Source organism: Castor canadensis, chromosome 2 (genome assembly GCF_047511655.1).
Source record: "Castor canadensis chromosome 2, mCasCan1.hap1v2, whole genome shotgun sequence".
NCBI classification, from domain to species: Eukaryota; Metazoa; Chordata; class Mammalia; order Rodentia; family Castoridae; genus Castor; species Castor canadensis.
Genome location: NC_133387.1, coordinates 160,534,218 through 160,551,347, shown reverse-complemented (window position 1 = coordinate 160,551,347; position 17,130 = coordinate 160,534,218). Strand labels below are relative to the sequence as shown.

The 17,130-nt window shown below is 37.9% G+C and overlaps 1 protein-coding gene across 10 annotated transcripts in view; it reads right to left on the bottom strand.

Moving 5' to 3' along the window:
* The window catches only part of Iqch (IQ motif containing H), a 246,002-nt gene that overhangs the window by 157,644 nt on the left and 71,228 nt on the right, over positions 1-17,130 (bottom strand). For 7 of the 10 annotated variants that reach the window (XM_074066284.1, XM_074066274.1, XM_074066276.1 and 4 more), the window contains 2 exons: positions 11,259-11,379; positions 327-455 (listed from right to left, as the gene is read on the bottom strand). In XM_074066284.1, the coding sequence (XP_073922385.1) occupies positions 327-455; positions 11,259-11,379 (250 nt within the window). The remainder of the gene's footprint in view (positions 1-326; positions 456-11,258; positions 11,380-17,130) is intronic. The other 3 variants (XM_074066275.1, XM_074066277.1, XM_074066281.1) reach the window with 1 other exon arrangement.

Sequence of the window (17,130 nt, the reverse complement as noted above, 5' to 3'; positions counted from 1 at the left end):
CCTCTGAAGCTGCCTTCCATTAGCTCCCCTCTCAGCAATTGTTCCTCTAAACTCCTTCAGCATCCAATTTTATTCTATGCTACTTTGAATTTTACATATCTTTATTGTATCTGTCCTGTTACCTCAACCAAACTGTAAGCTCCTTGAAAATACCAATGTTCTACTTTACAAAGATGACAAAGTTACTTTATTCACTGGAGTGAAACTCACAATGTTTAGAATCTTCATCTTATCCTACTATTGAGGATAAAAATTGGCTACATTTTTGGGGAGGGAACAATTTCTGTATAATACCAGCTAAGCATACATAGGCAAGAATGTCTTACCTGCAGGTGTAATCTTATGGGCTTCATCAAAACGATGCAGAGGCACTGCTTTGGGTTTAATGGGTGGATTCTGAAAGGTAATCCTTGCTGTTGGAGGAATCAGTCCTCGTTGTAACATACTTAAAATCCCTAAAAAGGAAGGTAAACAGAATATGAGTTTAACTCCACACAATTCTACAGTCTGAGCACTTGTAGATTTCACAAGTGTAACTTACTCAATTCCTTATGGTATTACCAAGGATACTACCTTGATCCTTTGCATGAAAAAAAATAACATCAATATGCATTCATTTAAGCTCAAAATTCTAACCCAAGGAAAAATGTCATTAAAATGGCAGTAATATGAAATAAGGTAATTTCATTTTTAAGGAATATAATTTCAAGGCAAACTAAAATTTCTTTATACTTATGATACTTTTGATCATTGGTGATATTGTTACTCTTTAAAATTCACAGAAATCAGGCACACATTCTTAATAAGTAAGGGAATTCTTTCTTCTGAAAGAAAAGAATCTGTTTGCTTGAAACAATGCCCCTATTATAATCAGTCATATTGTATAAAAGGAGTTATCTTTAGAGATTTCTCATATCACCCAAAGATATGAATGCCCAAGCAGGTTATTTGAGTGTAACAGAGCAACACAGTTAGTACTAAAGCGACTAATTTGTAATTCCTAAAACTCACACTGTCTTAGCAAGGCTAGAGCCAAGCCCTTTTAAGGACAAGAGACATTGTTAAGTAAGTAAACAAATGAATAAATCAATACATAAATGAATAACTGAACAAAGCTTATCCTTGGGTACAGAACTTTCATTAAGGTAGATCTATTTTATTGAAGCCAGAAACTCAGAAACTTGGAGACTATTTGCAATAAACTTGTGACTCTCTTACACAATAGGAAGAAAAGCGAAGAACTGTGAATCACAACAAATTCCTAGCCAGGCGCTTGTGGCTCATGCCTATAATCCTAGCTAATCGGGAGGCAGAGATAAGGAGGGTCGAGGTTCAAAGCCAGCACAGGCAAATGGTTAGTGAGACTCTATTTTGGGTGGCACAGTGGCTCAAGTGGTAGAGCGCCTGCCTAGCAAGTGTGAGGCCATTAGTCCAAATCTCGGTACCAAACAAACAAACAAACAAAAACCCAACCAAATTCCTAGTACACAAACTGTACACCACACTGCACTAAGCTGAAGAAGCTGGCATACCCTCCTTCTAAGAGGGACTGATAGGATTCCCGTTTGCTTTAACCTCCATCACAATATTACACTTCTATTAAAGGTGATAGCTTAGTGGTATGGGAATTCAGAAGACTGATCACTGAAGTCTGGAGAGCTGAAGGTGACTTCATTTGTAAAACAATTATTCCAAAGGGAAATCTCCAGTGGACCTACAGCAGAATCATTTGGGGGATGATTTTTCTTATTGAAGGTGGAGAATCTTGGTCTCTCATCCCAGACCTGTTCAGGGTCCAGGGCCTGGGAACCTGCATTTTGATGTCTCCAGGAGATACTTAATGGCCCCAAGGTTTCAGAACCACTGGAATTGGGGCCCAGAAACAGACATATTAAATTGGCCTCAATATTCTTGATTTGTAAATGTGTTCATGTTTGGGGTCTCCCTTGAATGGCTTATGTTATCTTGTTGGCTCCCTCATTTAACTAATGAGCTAAAGACAGTCTTTGACATGTGCTCACTTTATATTTATCACCTTTTAGCAGCTTTTGAGGACTCACCAAGAGTCACCTGAAGTCATCAGGAACAGTGACTCTCACAGGGAGCCAACCCCAGGCACTTTTTCTTGGCTCCCACAGGTGGTTTGGAAGTGGCAACAAAACTTTGTGAAATCTTTGTTTTTCTGATTTTAATCCTACTCTCTAATAATTGGCTTTTCTTTTTGGCTCATTTATAGATGACAAGTTATTTCCAGTTGGTAGCAACAATAATTGGGAATTTGGTGATCTCTGTAGATAGATTAATGTCTTACAGAGTCCTAGTTCCTGCTGGGCGAAAGAAGATCCAGAACACAGTTTGTGTTAGTTTTTATCTATTTTGAGTTCACATCAATTAGGAATTTCATTCCCCAAAAGAAGGAAAACAACTATGGTATTTGTACTGGTAAATTTTTTTCTCTGTGTTTGCTTTTCATGTGTGGCTAAAATTGTAGAATTGAAATGACAATAAATCAAGTCACAAAGTCTCTTAAAGGAGTTCTGTTCTAATGGGTTTGCAGAGGTAAATAAGTGCCTATATAAATTAGATATTCTTTAAATTCCCAGAAAATAAGAATGAACTAGTACTTTAAGTATGTTCCCCCTTCTCCCAAATCCAGAAACTCTTTTTGAGTCTCTTTTCTTTTATGGCAATACAGTAATTTGCATAGTTTTGTTAAAAATCTATTCCCCTTTTACAACCATATAATTGGAAAAATCACCCATGCAACCAAGGGCTTGCCTAGAATTTCATATTTGAGAATGATGCTGATTTAATCATATATGACATATAGGCCATTGTAAAAGGACTAATGTTGACTTTTGCAGCCAATGCTTACAAAATTCTCCAAGGAAAACTAGCCTGGTCCATGGCTAATATAATTTCCAGCATTACATGTGGTCAAGAATGTCACATCCTATAGGCCCAAGAACTCTAAAGTATTTGGAGGACCTCTAATTACAGGAAAGTACCCAAATACATAGATCCTAGAGTTGAATCTGGGAACAAAGTTTTTAAGATTTAAAAAGAGGAAGACTCCCGTGCAGCCGCCCAACGGCAGCGCCCACATGGCTTGGGAAGATGCAGACTACAAGGTGAGCTAAGCAGCACACAGTACTCCCACAGACAACCCTGGGCCAGATCAGCATAGCCCCCTGGACAGACCAACCCCCACCTAGGGAAAAAAGAAAAAAACTGAATAATAAGCAATAACAACAAAAAAGACACGTAGCAAAGAGGGCAGGGAGCCTTGAGCGCTGAAGAGGGGGGAGGGGAACTCCCTCACAACAAGCCGGCTGGACAAGGCAGAAGCAGCAGCACAAGCCCAGCAATCAGGAGTGAGAAAGCTTGTAAAAGCAGCAGTGGGAGGAAAACACAGTAGAGGGGGGAAGACCCACTTCTCATGTGAACTGTAAATAAACAGGCAGGCCTGAGAAAGCAGGTGCGGTGTCACCTCCCCCAGTGTGCTTGGAAAGGGGAAAGCTTGTAGCAGCAGCTCCCGCACAGGAGAACTCTGAGTAAACAAAGCCTGTGGGGCCAGGTGAGTGCTAAGCTAACCCCTGAGATCTGCATAAATAAAGCCTCCAGCAACAGCAGGCTGACAGCAGCAGGCAGGCAAGCCACAGCCGCAGATAGCCATTCTCAGAACTGTCTCCAGACTCTTTTTTTTTCTCTCCCTACCTTTGATGAGACAACAACTGAACTACACCTGCATGCTGAAAAACTTACTGAAACTGGATTGCACTTGAACTTGGGACACTTTGTGGGGCTTTTTTTTTGTTTTGTGCTGTTTTGTTTTGTTTGACAGAACTACTTCTCAGACACCATCTCCAGGGTTGGAGGCTGAGGGAATAAGAACAAAATTATTAAGACTGAAACTTTATTGCATTTGAACTTGGAGATTTTTAAAAAATTATTTTATTTTCACTTATTTATTTTTTATTTTTTTTCAATCCTCTCTCTGTCTAATGCCTGTTCAGCTTACTGTTGATTAGTATACTGTCTCTCCCTGTTTATATCTTTGAAACTTTTTTGTTTGTTTCTTTGTTTTGTTTTTTGCTACTTGTTTATTTGTTTTTCCCTTTTTCTTTAACTTCTTTCCTGTCCATCTCCTCTCACCCTTCCATTCTAAATATCACCAGTGTTATTATTACAAGCTACAAAATACTTAATTGCACACAGTACAGGGACAATAACAACACCAAGGGCGATGACGGGAAGACAGAAAAAACAGGGAAACCAGTTTCCCCACAGCAAAAAATTAGTACAGGAACCAGCGGGGAATGAAGAAAACAGATATTCAGATCCAGACTCCAACAAAATGAAGATAAACTATGCCAAAGAGCCCAGTGAAGCCCACAAGAATAATCTAAAGAAGAAATACTACAGGTACTCAATGAGAATTTCATAGAAATGATACTGGATATGGTCAACCAAAATGTACAGGAGACACTCAAGAAATTCCAAGACAACAAAAATAGAGAATTTAAAAAAGCAAAAGGAGAAATAAAAGAAACCATAGAAGCACTGTATAAACACCAAAGTGAAACAAAGAACACAATTAATAAAGAGATAAATGAACTCAGGACAAAAATAGACAACATTAAAGAGGAAATGACTCAGGATATGGAAAACCTCAGAAAAAAGAATGAAACAGAATTGCAAAACAAAATGGAAGGCCAATCCAACAGAATAGAACAAACAAAAGACAGAATCTCAGAACTCGAAGATGAAATGGTAATTAAAGGAAAAACCAAAGAACTATTAGTTAAACAACTCAAGACCTGTGAAAAGAAAATACAAGAACTCACTGACTCCATCAAAAGAACAAACTTGAGAATCATGGGCATTGAAGAAGGAGAAGAGGTGCAAGCAAAGGGAATGTGTAATACATTCAACAAAATAATAACACAAAATTTCCCAAATCTAGAGACATCTATTCCCATACAGATGCAAGAGGCCTCCAGAACACCAAACAGACCAGATCAAAATAGAACTACCCCACAGAATATTATTATTAAAACAACAAGTTCAGAAACTAGGGAAAGAACATTGAAAGCTGTAAGAGAGAAAAAACAAGTAAAAGGTAAACCCATCAAAATCACAGCAGACTTCTCAACAGAAACATTAAAAGTAAGAAGAGCTTGGGGAAAGATCTTCCGGGCACTGAATGAAAATAACTTCAACCCCAGGACACTCTACCCAGCAAAACTATCATTCAAAATAGATGGAGCAATAAAAGTCTTCCATGATAAGCAGAAACTAAAACAATATGTGACTACAAAGCCACCACTAAAAAAGATTCTTCAAGGGATTCTGCACAGAGAAAGTGAAACCCAACATAACCATGAAAGGGCAGGCAGCACCAAACTACAGGAGAGTTGAGGTAGAGAGCAACCTCAACTTAGGTACACACAATCAAACCTTCAAACAACTAAGATAACTAAATGACAGGAATCACCACATACCTATCAGTACTAACACTTAATGTTAATGGACTTAATTCCCCCATCAAAAGGCACTGTTTGATGAAATGGATTAAAAAGTTAGATCCAACAATTTATTGCTTACAGGAGACTCATCTCACCAACAGAAGTAAGCATAAGCTTAGTATGAAAGGCTGGAAGATTTACCAAGCCAATGGTCCCCGAAAACAGGCATAATACAAAATGAAATTGAAGCAGCAATCAAGAGTCTCCCCAAAAAGAAAAGTCCAAGACCTGATGGATTCTCTGCTGAATTCTATCAGACCTTTAAAGAAGAACTGATACCAACCCTCCTTAAACTGTTCCACAAAATAGAAAGGGAAGGAAAACTGCCTAACACATTTTATGAAGCCAGTATTACACTTATCCCAAAACCAGGCAAAGACACCTCCAAAAAGGAGAACTATAGACCAATCTCCTTAATGAACACTGATGCAAAAATCCTCAATAAAATAATGGCAAACCGAATTCAACAACACATCAAAAAGATCATTCACCACGACCCAATAGGCTTCATCCCGGGAATGCAGGGGTGGTTCAACATATGAAAATCAATAAATGTAATAAACCACATTAACAGAAGCAAAGACAAAAACCACTTGATCATCTCAATAGATGCAGAAAGTCTTTGATAAGATCCAACACCATTTCATGATAAAAGCTCTAAGAAAACTAGGAACAGAAGGAAAGTACCTCAACATTATAAAAGCTATATAAGACAAACCTACAGCCAGCATTATATTAACGGAGAAAAACTGAAACCATTCCCTCTAAAATCAGGAACCAGACAAGGATGCCCACTATCTCCACTCCTATTCAACATAGTACTGGAATTCCTAGCCAGAGCAATTAGGCAAGAAGAAGGAATAAAAGGAATACAAATAGGTAAAGAAACTGTCAAAATATCCCTATTTGCAGACGACATGATCCTATACCTTAAAGACCCCAAAAAACTACTCAAAAGCTCCTAGACACCATCAATAGGTATAGCAAGGTAGCAGGATATAAAATCAACAAAGAAAAATCATTAGCATTTCTATACACTAATAATGAACAAACTGAGAAAGAATATATGAAAACAATTCCATTTACAATAGCCTCAAAAAAAATCAAATACCTAGGTGTAAACCTAACAAAGGATGTGAATGACCTCTACAAGGAAAACTATAAACTTCTGAAGAAAGAGATTGAGGAAGACTATAGAAAGTGGAGAGATCTCCCATGCTCATGGATTGGTAGAATCAATATAGTAAAAATGTCTATACTCTCAAAAGTAATCTACATGTTTAATGCAATTCCCATCAAAATTCCAATGACATTCATTAAAGAGATTGAAAAATCTACCGTTAAATTTATATGGAAACACAAGAGGCCACGAATAGCCAAGGCAATACTCAGTCAAAAGAACAATGCTGGAGGTATCACAATACCTGACTTCAAACTATATTACAAAGCAATAACAATAAAAACAGCATGGTACTGGCACAAAAACAGACATGAAGAGCAGTGGAACAGAATAGAGGACCCAGATATGAAGCCACACAACTATAACCAACTTATCTTTAACAAAGGCGCTAAAAATATACAATGGAGAAAAGACAGTCTCTTCAACAAAAACTGCTGGGAAAACTGGTTAGCAGTCTGCAAAAAACTGAAACTGGATCCATGCATATCACCCTATATCAATATTAACTCAAAATGGATCAAGGATCTTAATATCAGACCCCAAACGCTAAAGTTCGTACAGGAAAGTATAGGAAATATTCTGGAATTAATAGGTATAGGTAAGAACTTTCTCAATGGATCCCCACCAGCACAGCAACTAAGAGATAGCATAGATAAATGGGACTTCATAAAACTAAAAAGTTTCTGCTCAACAAAAGAAATGGCCTCTAAACTGAAGAGAACACCCACAGAGTGGGAGAAAATATTTGCCAGCTACACATCAGACAAAGAACTGATAACCAGAATATGTAGGGAACTTAAAAAACTAAATTCTCCCAAAATTAATGAACCAATAAAGAAATGGGCAAGTGAACTAAACAGAACTTTCTCAAAAGAAGAAACTCAAATGGCCAAATACACATGAAAAAATGCTTACCATCTCTAGCAATAAAGGAAATGCAAATTAAAACCACACTAAGATTCCACCTCACCTCTGTTAGAGTAGCCATCATTAGCAACACCACTAACAACAGGGGTTGGCGAGGATGCGGGGGAAAAAGGATCCCTTTTACACTGTTGGTGGGAATGTAAACTAGTACAACCACTCTGGAAAAAAATTTGGAGGTAACTTAAAAAGCTAAACACTGATCTACCGTATGATCCAGCAATAGCACTCTTGGGGATATACCCAAAAGACTGTGACACAGGTTACTCCAGAGGCACCTGCACACCCATGTTTATTGCAGCACTATTCACAATAGCCAAGTTATGGAAACAGCCAAGATGCCCCAGCACTGACGAATGGATTAAGAAAATGTGGTATCTATACACAATGGAATTTTATGCAGCCATGAAGAACGAAATGTTATCATTCGCTGGTAAATGGATGGAATTGGAGAACATCAGTCTGAGTGAGGTTAGCCTGGCTCAAAAGACCAAAAATCATATGTTCTCTCTCATATGTGGACATTAGATCAAGGGCAAACACAACAAGGGGATTGGACTTTGATCCCATGATAAAGCGAGAGCACACAAGGGAGGTATGAGGATAGGTAAGACACCTAAAAAACTAGATAGCATTTGTTGCCCTCAACGCAGAGAAACTAAAGCAGATACTTTAAAGCAACTGAGGCCAATAGGAAAAGGGGACCAGGAACTAGAGAAAAGGTTAGATCAAGAAGAATTAACCTAGAAGGTAACACACACGCACAGGAAATCAATTCGAGTCAGCTCCCTGTAGAGCTATCCTTATCTCAACTAGCAAAAACCCTTGTTCCTTCCTATTATTGCTTATACTCTCTCTTCAACAAAATTAGAGATAAGGGCAAAATAGTTTCTGCCAGGTATTGAGGGGGTGGGGGGGAGGGGGCGAGGGGGGGTAAGGAAGGGGGTAGGGGAAGGGGGGAGAAATGACCCAAACCTTGTATGCACATATGAATAAAAAAAAAGTGCAATCTGAGTTTCTTTATGAAAACCTTCAACAACGTAGTATTAAGGAGACCTGTGTGGTGTACAAATGTAAACAGTCAGGCCAAACCTAATGAGGCCCAACTTATTTTATGAATAATTTTGTGGTCATTTTGGGCAAAAGAGGAGAAGATGATAAGCATGGAGGATGAAGAGGAGGAGGAAGAGAAGGAAAAGAAAATGTTTTCATTGGAATGCTGGAGTCTCTAGAGACTCTAGGTTTCTACTAGGCTATTTTATAGCTCTGTAGTTCTTATGGTTAATTTGTAAAAACTGGTAATGATTTAAATATTTTTTATCTATAGACATAAAAATAAAATCTCTCTGGTGAAGGGACACCCTTCTCTGATGGTAAAGCCAGTCTGCAACCATCTGCAAATGTATTCAATATTCCTTGCCTAAAATGTGCCTGCTCTTTGGATTCTCTTTTGAGCCTGTTGCAACATTTTATAGATTTCCTCCTTTAATTGATTAGTTTTACTTATAAAATCTTTGACAAATGTTTGTTTTATACTTATATAAGAGTTACGATTTTTCTTGTTTAAAAATTTTTTTTCTTTAACACCATGGTTTTATTAACTCCTCATTACATTCTTACTTTCCTGTTGAGTAGATTAGAACTGGACGTTTATTCTGTCATTCATTCAACCACTATTTTTTTTAAGTGCCTAGTTTGCGTTAGGAAATATTCTGAGGGTCAGGGATAGTCGTGAACCAGAGAAACTGCACAGCCTCCAGTGCGAGAGACATGAAATGAATTCACAGATAAATACAACTTCACACATAGAGACAATCTCTGAAGGAAAAGGCTGGCACTGGAGGAAGCAGGTTTTATAGGCAGAGGTAAAGGTCCCTGTGCAGGCCTGATCTAGAAGCACGCCCAGCCTGGTAAGGAGCAGAGAGAAGGTTAGGTGGCTGGAGTCTGGAGAGCAGAATGAAGGAGAATGGAGCAGCAGGCCGTGGTCGGTCAGGCAGACCTTGATTGTGGAGTTCAAACTTTATTCTAAGGTCAGACAGTGAGCCTGAGGTTGCACAGAACCTGAACTGAAAAATTTATCTGTGTACTATAAAACTTGTATCCTTATCTACTGGATGATTGGGGACCTTTCTTTTTTGGATTTAGCCAGATAATTTAAGAAACAGTAGGGAAGTTTTTGGTACATTTTCCAAAACAATTTTCTCTTGTGGATGTTAATTTTCCATCTCATGCTGGACTTTTGTAGACCTGGGGTAAGGCTTAAATGATATTTACGAGCATCAAAAACATCTGAAAAAGCCACACACTATATCTACATTTCTGTGGTTTGTGCTTTGCTGATGCTCATATTACCTTGCACAGCACCAGACATATGGCAAGTACTCCAGAAATATATGTTGACTAATTGGTTGATTAATTATGAATACCATGATGGGCCATGTGTTCTCTGGTAGATAATTTAGGAATAAAAATACAATTTTATTTTCCTGGACCATGTTGCCATGATTCTAGATTTACCTTTGTTTCGTAGCAAATTTTTATTTGTTAAAGCAAGGATTGATTGACGGATTCATTCATTTATTCACTATTTCATTCACCCTAATTTGATCTAGGAAAAAAATGATGATACTGAAAGAAGGAGAAACTCCACTGGTGTTATTCAGTGTTCCCAGGAAGTAAATATTATTTAAGCTAACCAGAACTTATGTCACAAAGCTTTCTGAACAATGGTTCATAACTAGGAAATGAATAATTACAGAAGTGGGAAGCTGAACAAATTCAGGGACTTATACTCAACTAGGGCTCTCCACTACCAGTAGACAGAGTCAGCAGGAAAAAGATACTATAGTTAGGAGAACTTTGAATCTCCAGGAACTAGAGAACCCTTGGGAGTCAACTCTTGGCCCTAAATACTCCAGGCATCAGATGGAAAGCATGTCAAGAACAGTTAAAACCATCTCATTCAGGTGTATTTGAGACAGGAAAAAGGACCCACCTAGGCATTCTTTAGCACTTGTACCAATTAAATTAAATAGGAGGGAGGAGTAAGAAGGGTTACACTGTGACACTCCATCCTTATTCATTAACTTCTTCATTTGTTTATTCACTCATTCAATAAAGATTTCAAATCTACAAAATGTTGGATATGGTTCTAGGCACTGGGGAGACTGAGTTAAAGATGGTATTTTTTTTGCTTAAAAACTAGAAATTCACCAGTTTCAGGGGACTAAAATTTAGACTAAGACTGCATAGTTTAAATGCTAGTTACATTAACTATCTGGCTTTGTATTTCTTTATGGTAGTGTTCTCAAAATAAAATTTTAAAATGCTACCAGAATAGCACCAGAAACTGCTCAGAAGCTTGAAAACATCTAATAGTATCACATAAACACAGTAATAATTTTAATACAAAACAGCACCAACATCAAAAAATCATAATTAAATCTACAGAACAATGGGGTTTAAATGTGGAAGGGACTCTAGTGACCCGTCCAGTCCAACTTTCTGATTTACAGAGGGAGAAACTCAGGCCAGAGTGAGGAAAAATAGCTATTGTCAGAGTTCAAAGGCAGACCCCTGGTTATATGACATCCCCAAACACATAACATGGGTCACGAATCACTGACCTTTACTGGCATCCTTTTGTAAGACTGGTACAGGGACAAAATGGGGATCAGAGCGATAAGAAGATGGCAGAACAGTGAGGTTGGATATGGTGGACCCTTTTATTAACTTCTGAACACTCACCTAGATGATAAAAGAATGGTTTTCAGCAGACATTGCCTTCACAATGAACAGAGATTTCTTCTTGCAACAATAAATAAGATTATGAATAGTTTCATTAAGTTTTAATAAAGTAGCAATATTGGCTACCCCGTGCTATTGTCTGTCAGGATTTTGTGTAATTTAAAATAGTTAATTAAATCCAATTAACATGTGGTGATTTCCACTATGCAAAGTTGATACAGTAGTTTATAAAGGAACTATTAAGATTTTGTTCAATTTTAATGACTGCAATATAAAAGTTCTAAATCTTGACATAGGAGGTTTTGAATACAGCACAGTTTGTACACACTGATTTCCCAGGAAATAAATACTAGAATTTTGAGATTAAAGTAATAAAGTGAGAGAACTTAAAGATAAACATGACAGTCAATATTAATGGATTAAGTACAAACCTTGAGAAGACTCTTGGAGATTTTAGAAATGGTAAAGACACAATGTCTACCTCAGTTATAGCAGATAATTACTTTTCTTAAAGTCATAGAATGCTTTTAGTGTAGTTATGAAATATGAATTGTTTCTATTAACTGGTTCCTAGATTTTAAAGATTGTATGCATTGCATGTAAATCACATTTAATTGTATAGCCCAAGTATACTATTTTTACATTTATTATTGGAAGTTATGAATTACCTGGGCCTCTCAGCAGGGAAAATGCAACTATCTGGTATTTATAGATTGATTTAAATGTTCAAGTCATTTCCAAACATTAATTAATTTGCATAACTTCCAAGGGAACTAGGTAATGATTTGCTATTTAACTAGTAAATAACTCAGGACAGAAAGATTAGTCAGTTGCTTTGGATCATACAGTATACTAGATATACACAGAGTATTCAGTTTATAATTAGTTGATTTTATGCTACTGAAATTTGCCATTGGATTCAGTTGTAGCACAATATTATTGCTCAATAAGGCCTGGGTACCTTAAGGAAAGAGAAACGGACAATTTCTTCAAGTCTGGGCATAGAAACTTACCTTACAAATTAAGCATGTATTGTCTGAGAAAGACCTGTTTGAACAAAGTTAGGGCCCCTACTGCTAGAACATGGTACTGAGGGGAAACCATAAAACAGCCACCAGACCATGAACACTAAACCTTTTAATGATGGTGAGTAAACAAATAAATAAAAATAGGTTTTTGTTGTTGTTTTGTGGTGCTAGGGATTGAATCCAGGGCCTTGTGCATGCTAGGCAAGCGCTCTACCACTGAGCTACACACCATCTCTGCTAGAAATAGTATTTTAGTAGGAAAGTGTAGACAGTACATGCCATCTGTTTCCTTCCACAAGGGCTGGAAGGGGAAGGGAATGCCCTAACAGCCTTTCCTTGATGACAGAGGGATTCATGCAGCTATGATTCCACAGGGAATTCCAGTCTTGCTGATACACCTTAGTTGCTTTTCCTTGTCCTCAGCTTCCTCTCTCTTCCCCTCTAGACTTAAGCAGCTTCCAGGATCTCCTCCTAATTGGAGACTAAGATAAAAATCCAACACACAGGCATACACATGGCTAAGGACATACATGCAGCATCAGCAGGGGCAGGGTCTCCACTTGCCTGATTGATATCAAGGTCACTGAGGCAAAGCAAACTGAAGGAAGAGAGAAAGATTCCCCTGTAATAAAATTGTCAAGCACTGTGAAGATGTAGAGGTTTGGCAGTTTGGGACACAGAGCATAATTTATCTGGATTTTCTGAAAGCCTTTGATGAAGAACACCTGACGACTGGCTCTTGAAAGCTAAAGTAGCAGGATCCAGCATGAATCAGAACATGTAGAATGACACACGGACAGGATGGAAAGCAGGTGATGCTGGGGTTCTGTCAGGCAATCAGCATATTCACAAGACTGCTTTCTTCAGTTCTCTATAGGACATCAGTCTAAACAATGCAACGCCAGGCCCAGGGGCTATGCAGTGAGGGTGTGTAAGGAGGGGCACAGAGGGGAGAGTTATAGACTACAGAAAGACAGGAAATCCTCAGACGGTGCTGCCAGATGTGAAACATCACCCACTCTGCTGTCCCTTTCCCATGGGAAGGATAACCACTTCTGCAAGAGCTTGCTCAGAGGGAGAAGGAATGTAACAACCTTCAGCATTTATTGAGCATTTACTATGTAACACTAACTTTAATAAATGATCATTAAATTTCATGAGCAAAGTGAAAGCTCAAGGCTGTAAGAGCGCAGAAGAGGGAGTAATTAACTCTGCCCACTGGTACTGCAGGAGGCTTTGCAGCAACTCTGTATCCTAACTGTGTATTAGAATCACTCAGGGAGCCTTTGAAAAATACTGCTGCCTGGGTCCCATCCCTGAACAATTAAATCTGAATAGCTTGGCTGGGGCCTGGGCCTCAGTATTTTTATAAAGCTCCCTGGGTGATTGTGAAGTGTAGTCAAGGTTGAGATGTACTGCAATAAATGATGTTTAAATTGCATCTTAAAGGAAGCACTGAGTTACATGAGCTGGAGAAGAGAATGAAGTTGTAGGGAGAAAGAATAGCAGCATCCTAATGCATGAATATTTCACCCACAGTAAGGAGCTCTGTGTGGTGAACAGGTGTGTGCGTGTAGCTGAAGGAGGGGAGGAGGAGGAAAGACGGGAGGGGAGGGTTGAGAGTAATGCAAACTAAAGAAGCAGCTTTGTGAAGGTGCTGACTACTTAACAATTTCTAGTATCATCTGCTTTTGAATTCCTCTTTGTGCTATGCTTTATATTTTATGTGAGAACCATGTTTTATAATTTATATAATATATGAAATATCATACAATAATATAACATGGAATGGAATTATGAAAGAATCATATTAAATAGGATGACCTTTTTTTCTTTTCTTTTTTGTTTTGGTTTTTTTAACACGTTTTCACTTTGTAGCCCAGCCTGGCCTTGAATTCAAGATCTTTCTGCTTCAACCTCCTGAGTGCTGACATTATAGACATGTACCACCATGCTCAGCTGACCTATGCCCTTTATATCTGGTTTTTCATTACTATTTCCAAAACTATAATTCAGAACTTTATTACTGTTTTATGCCTAAATCTTGTACAATAGCTTAACAATTTTTTGAAAATTTAAGAAATATAGGAAAGCTTTAAGAAGAAAACAGCAGTCATGGTCCCCCAGCCACAATTAACCATTGTTAGTATTTTGGTGTATTTGCCTCCAGAGTTTTCAAACAGAAAAAACATTCCATTTTATTATTCTGGTACAGATGATGTTAAGTTCATTATAAAGATTTCAAACAATGCAGAAACAAACACACAAGATGATGGTTTAAGAAACCATGCCAAATATCATTAGGAGATCCATCATTCTTGATATCTTTAGAATGACTAACGTACTAGTGTATAAAATAGGATTTATATTACTTTACTAAATTTAATTTGACATGAACTTAATGGGAGGAAAGGGGTTGAACTACACTCAACAAATTATTAAGCCTCAAATAAATATTTCTTAACCACAAGATTCCTTTGAACTAAAAAAGATTTCTCTACACACTGGCAAACATGCCATCTATGAGCCAGAAAGCAGGTCCTCCCCAAACACCAAATCTAACAGCCTTGATTTTGGACTTCTCAGTTTCTAAAACTATGAGAAATAAATTTATGTTTTGATAAGCCACTTAGTTTGTGGTATTTTGTTACAGTAGACCGAGTAAACTAAGACACTATGTTCCAGTGAAACTTTATTTACAAAAACAGGTGGCCAGTCTGCAGGCAGTAGTTTGTGGGCTTATGCTGTATGGTTAAAATAAGGTAATTATGAAACACATTTAGATTTTTTCCCCCATGTGTTTTTATTATGGATAGTATATCCTAGTTTAATAAGATGAGAACATTAGAGTTCTCTTGTTACTCCCATCTCATCTTCCTCACTTTCCAATTTTGGATTATTATTTATGCATTGTCTAGATTCTATTTTAATACCATAATTGCTACAATTGTTTGGTTCTACATATAAATGGATCCAATACTTACCAACAGTCCTTGCCATGTCTTCTCTGCACTAGCATTCTTTATTTGGATAGAATTCTTAATAGACTGGCTTTGGCTGTCATACAGCTCTTTCCAACAAGTGTTCATGGGTACTTTACTTGCCTAAGCCTTTAGACTTGAGTATATATGTTCTCAAAGCCTTGTAGACACCATGCCATTGTTTTCTATGGCGAATATTATGAAATTTGATGCCAAGCCTAATTTTTTACCTTTTGTAGGTAATTCAATTTCTTCCTGAATGTTTAAGACATTCTTTGTCTTTGAAATTCAGGCATTTGACTATGAACTGATTTATATGAAATATTCTAAATCAAAGCTTTCTGGGATTCTGTGTTTTCTTTCCACATGAAAATTCAGTTCTTTCTTCATTTGGGGAAAGTGTTCTTACATTACATCAATGAACACATATCTTTCCTTTGTTAGGTTCTCTGTTTAGTGGCACTAAATACCCTTAAGTGTTGGGTCACTTTCATCTTTCACATGTGGTGTCTAGCTATTGAATCTCTAGAGAATGGTTCTTTCAGAATACAATACCCTAGTTTCACCTGAGCTATCCAGAAACGAGCTACATTTCCCACTATATTATCCTCCATGGCCAACCATTGACATGTGACCAAATTCAGGCCAATCAGATGTGAGGAGAACCTCTGGGTCATCTTCTCAGAGGGCTTGTCCTGGGCTATCTTTATCCTTCCTGTGGGCTGAAATATGGGCGAGCAGAGGAGCCAGCATCCACCATGGGAATGAGAATGTCCTGCAAGTAATGAAAGGAGGAAATGATGGAGCATAAAGATGGAAGGAACCACACCATGGATAACCACATGGAGCAGAGTTGTCCTGCTGGACTTGAACTTCCAATTACAGGCTGTTTGTGAGTAAGAAATGAGCATATTCAAGTTCTTGTATTCTTTTGGATTTGCTGCAGCAGTGGAGTGTGTGCCAAACTAATATGCGTATCTGTTAGCTTTTAATTAATTCCCCTTGTCTTTTCCTCTGCATTTACTGTGCTTACAGTTTTTTCTCTATGTCGATATTTCAATATTCAGCAGTGCCTGCTCTGTTCTTTCTATTTATAGTTTATTAATTCCATAAAGTATTTTGGTATTCAATTTGTTTCCATATGTCTGCAGTCTCCCTTTTTATTTCACTCTGCTATTCCATCATCTCATGTTTGAGCTCTAGTTCACTTAATTTATGTTCTTACCAAGCTGTGCTATTATGTGAAGAAGTTGTGAAAACATTCCTTCTGTTTCTTGAGTTATGTTTTTTTTACATTCTGTCATTTGCAGTCCATGATTCTCCCTCACCTCCCACTCCCCTTCTTTTGTTAGCTATGGGTGAGATACCAACAAGGAGGAAACACAATGGTCATAGTAAATCAGTGTAGTGACCACTACATTTCTTTTTCCCTTGTGCATACTTGGGCAGCTGATCTGGACAACCTCCTTGCTGTGATGCAGTAACTCCAACCCCATTTTCTGGTGCTTGAGTATTTTGTCTCCCAGAAACATGTGAGAACCAGTTTTCTTCATCTCTCTGCTACCTGAGGCTGGTGGGAAAAGCCTCAGTGTGGGAGAGGTCTAATCTTTGTTCAGATATTTAGACCCTTCTCCCTGTATTAGCATTTGTTCTGCCTAGTTGAGGAGGAGGCTGTCCCTTCATACCATCCACTTTGGGACCTGCTGGTGGAGACCTGGAGACTTCACTTTCTCCATAAGAGT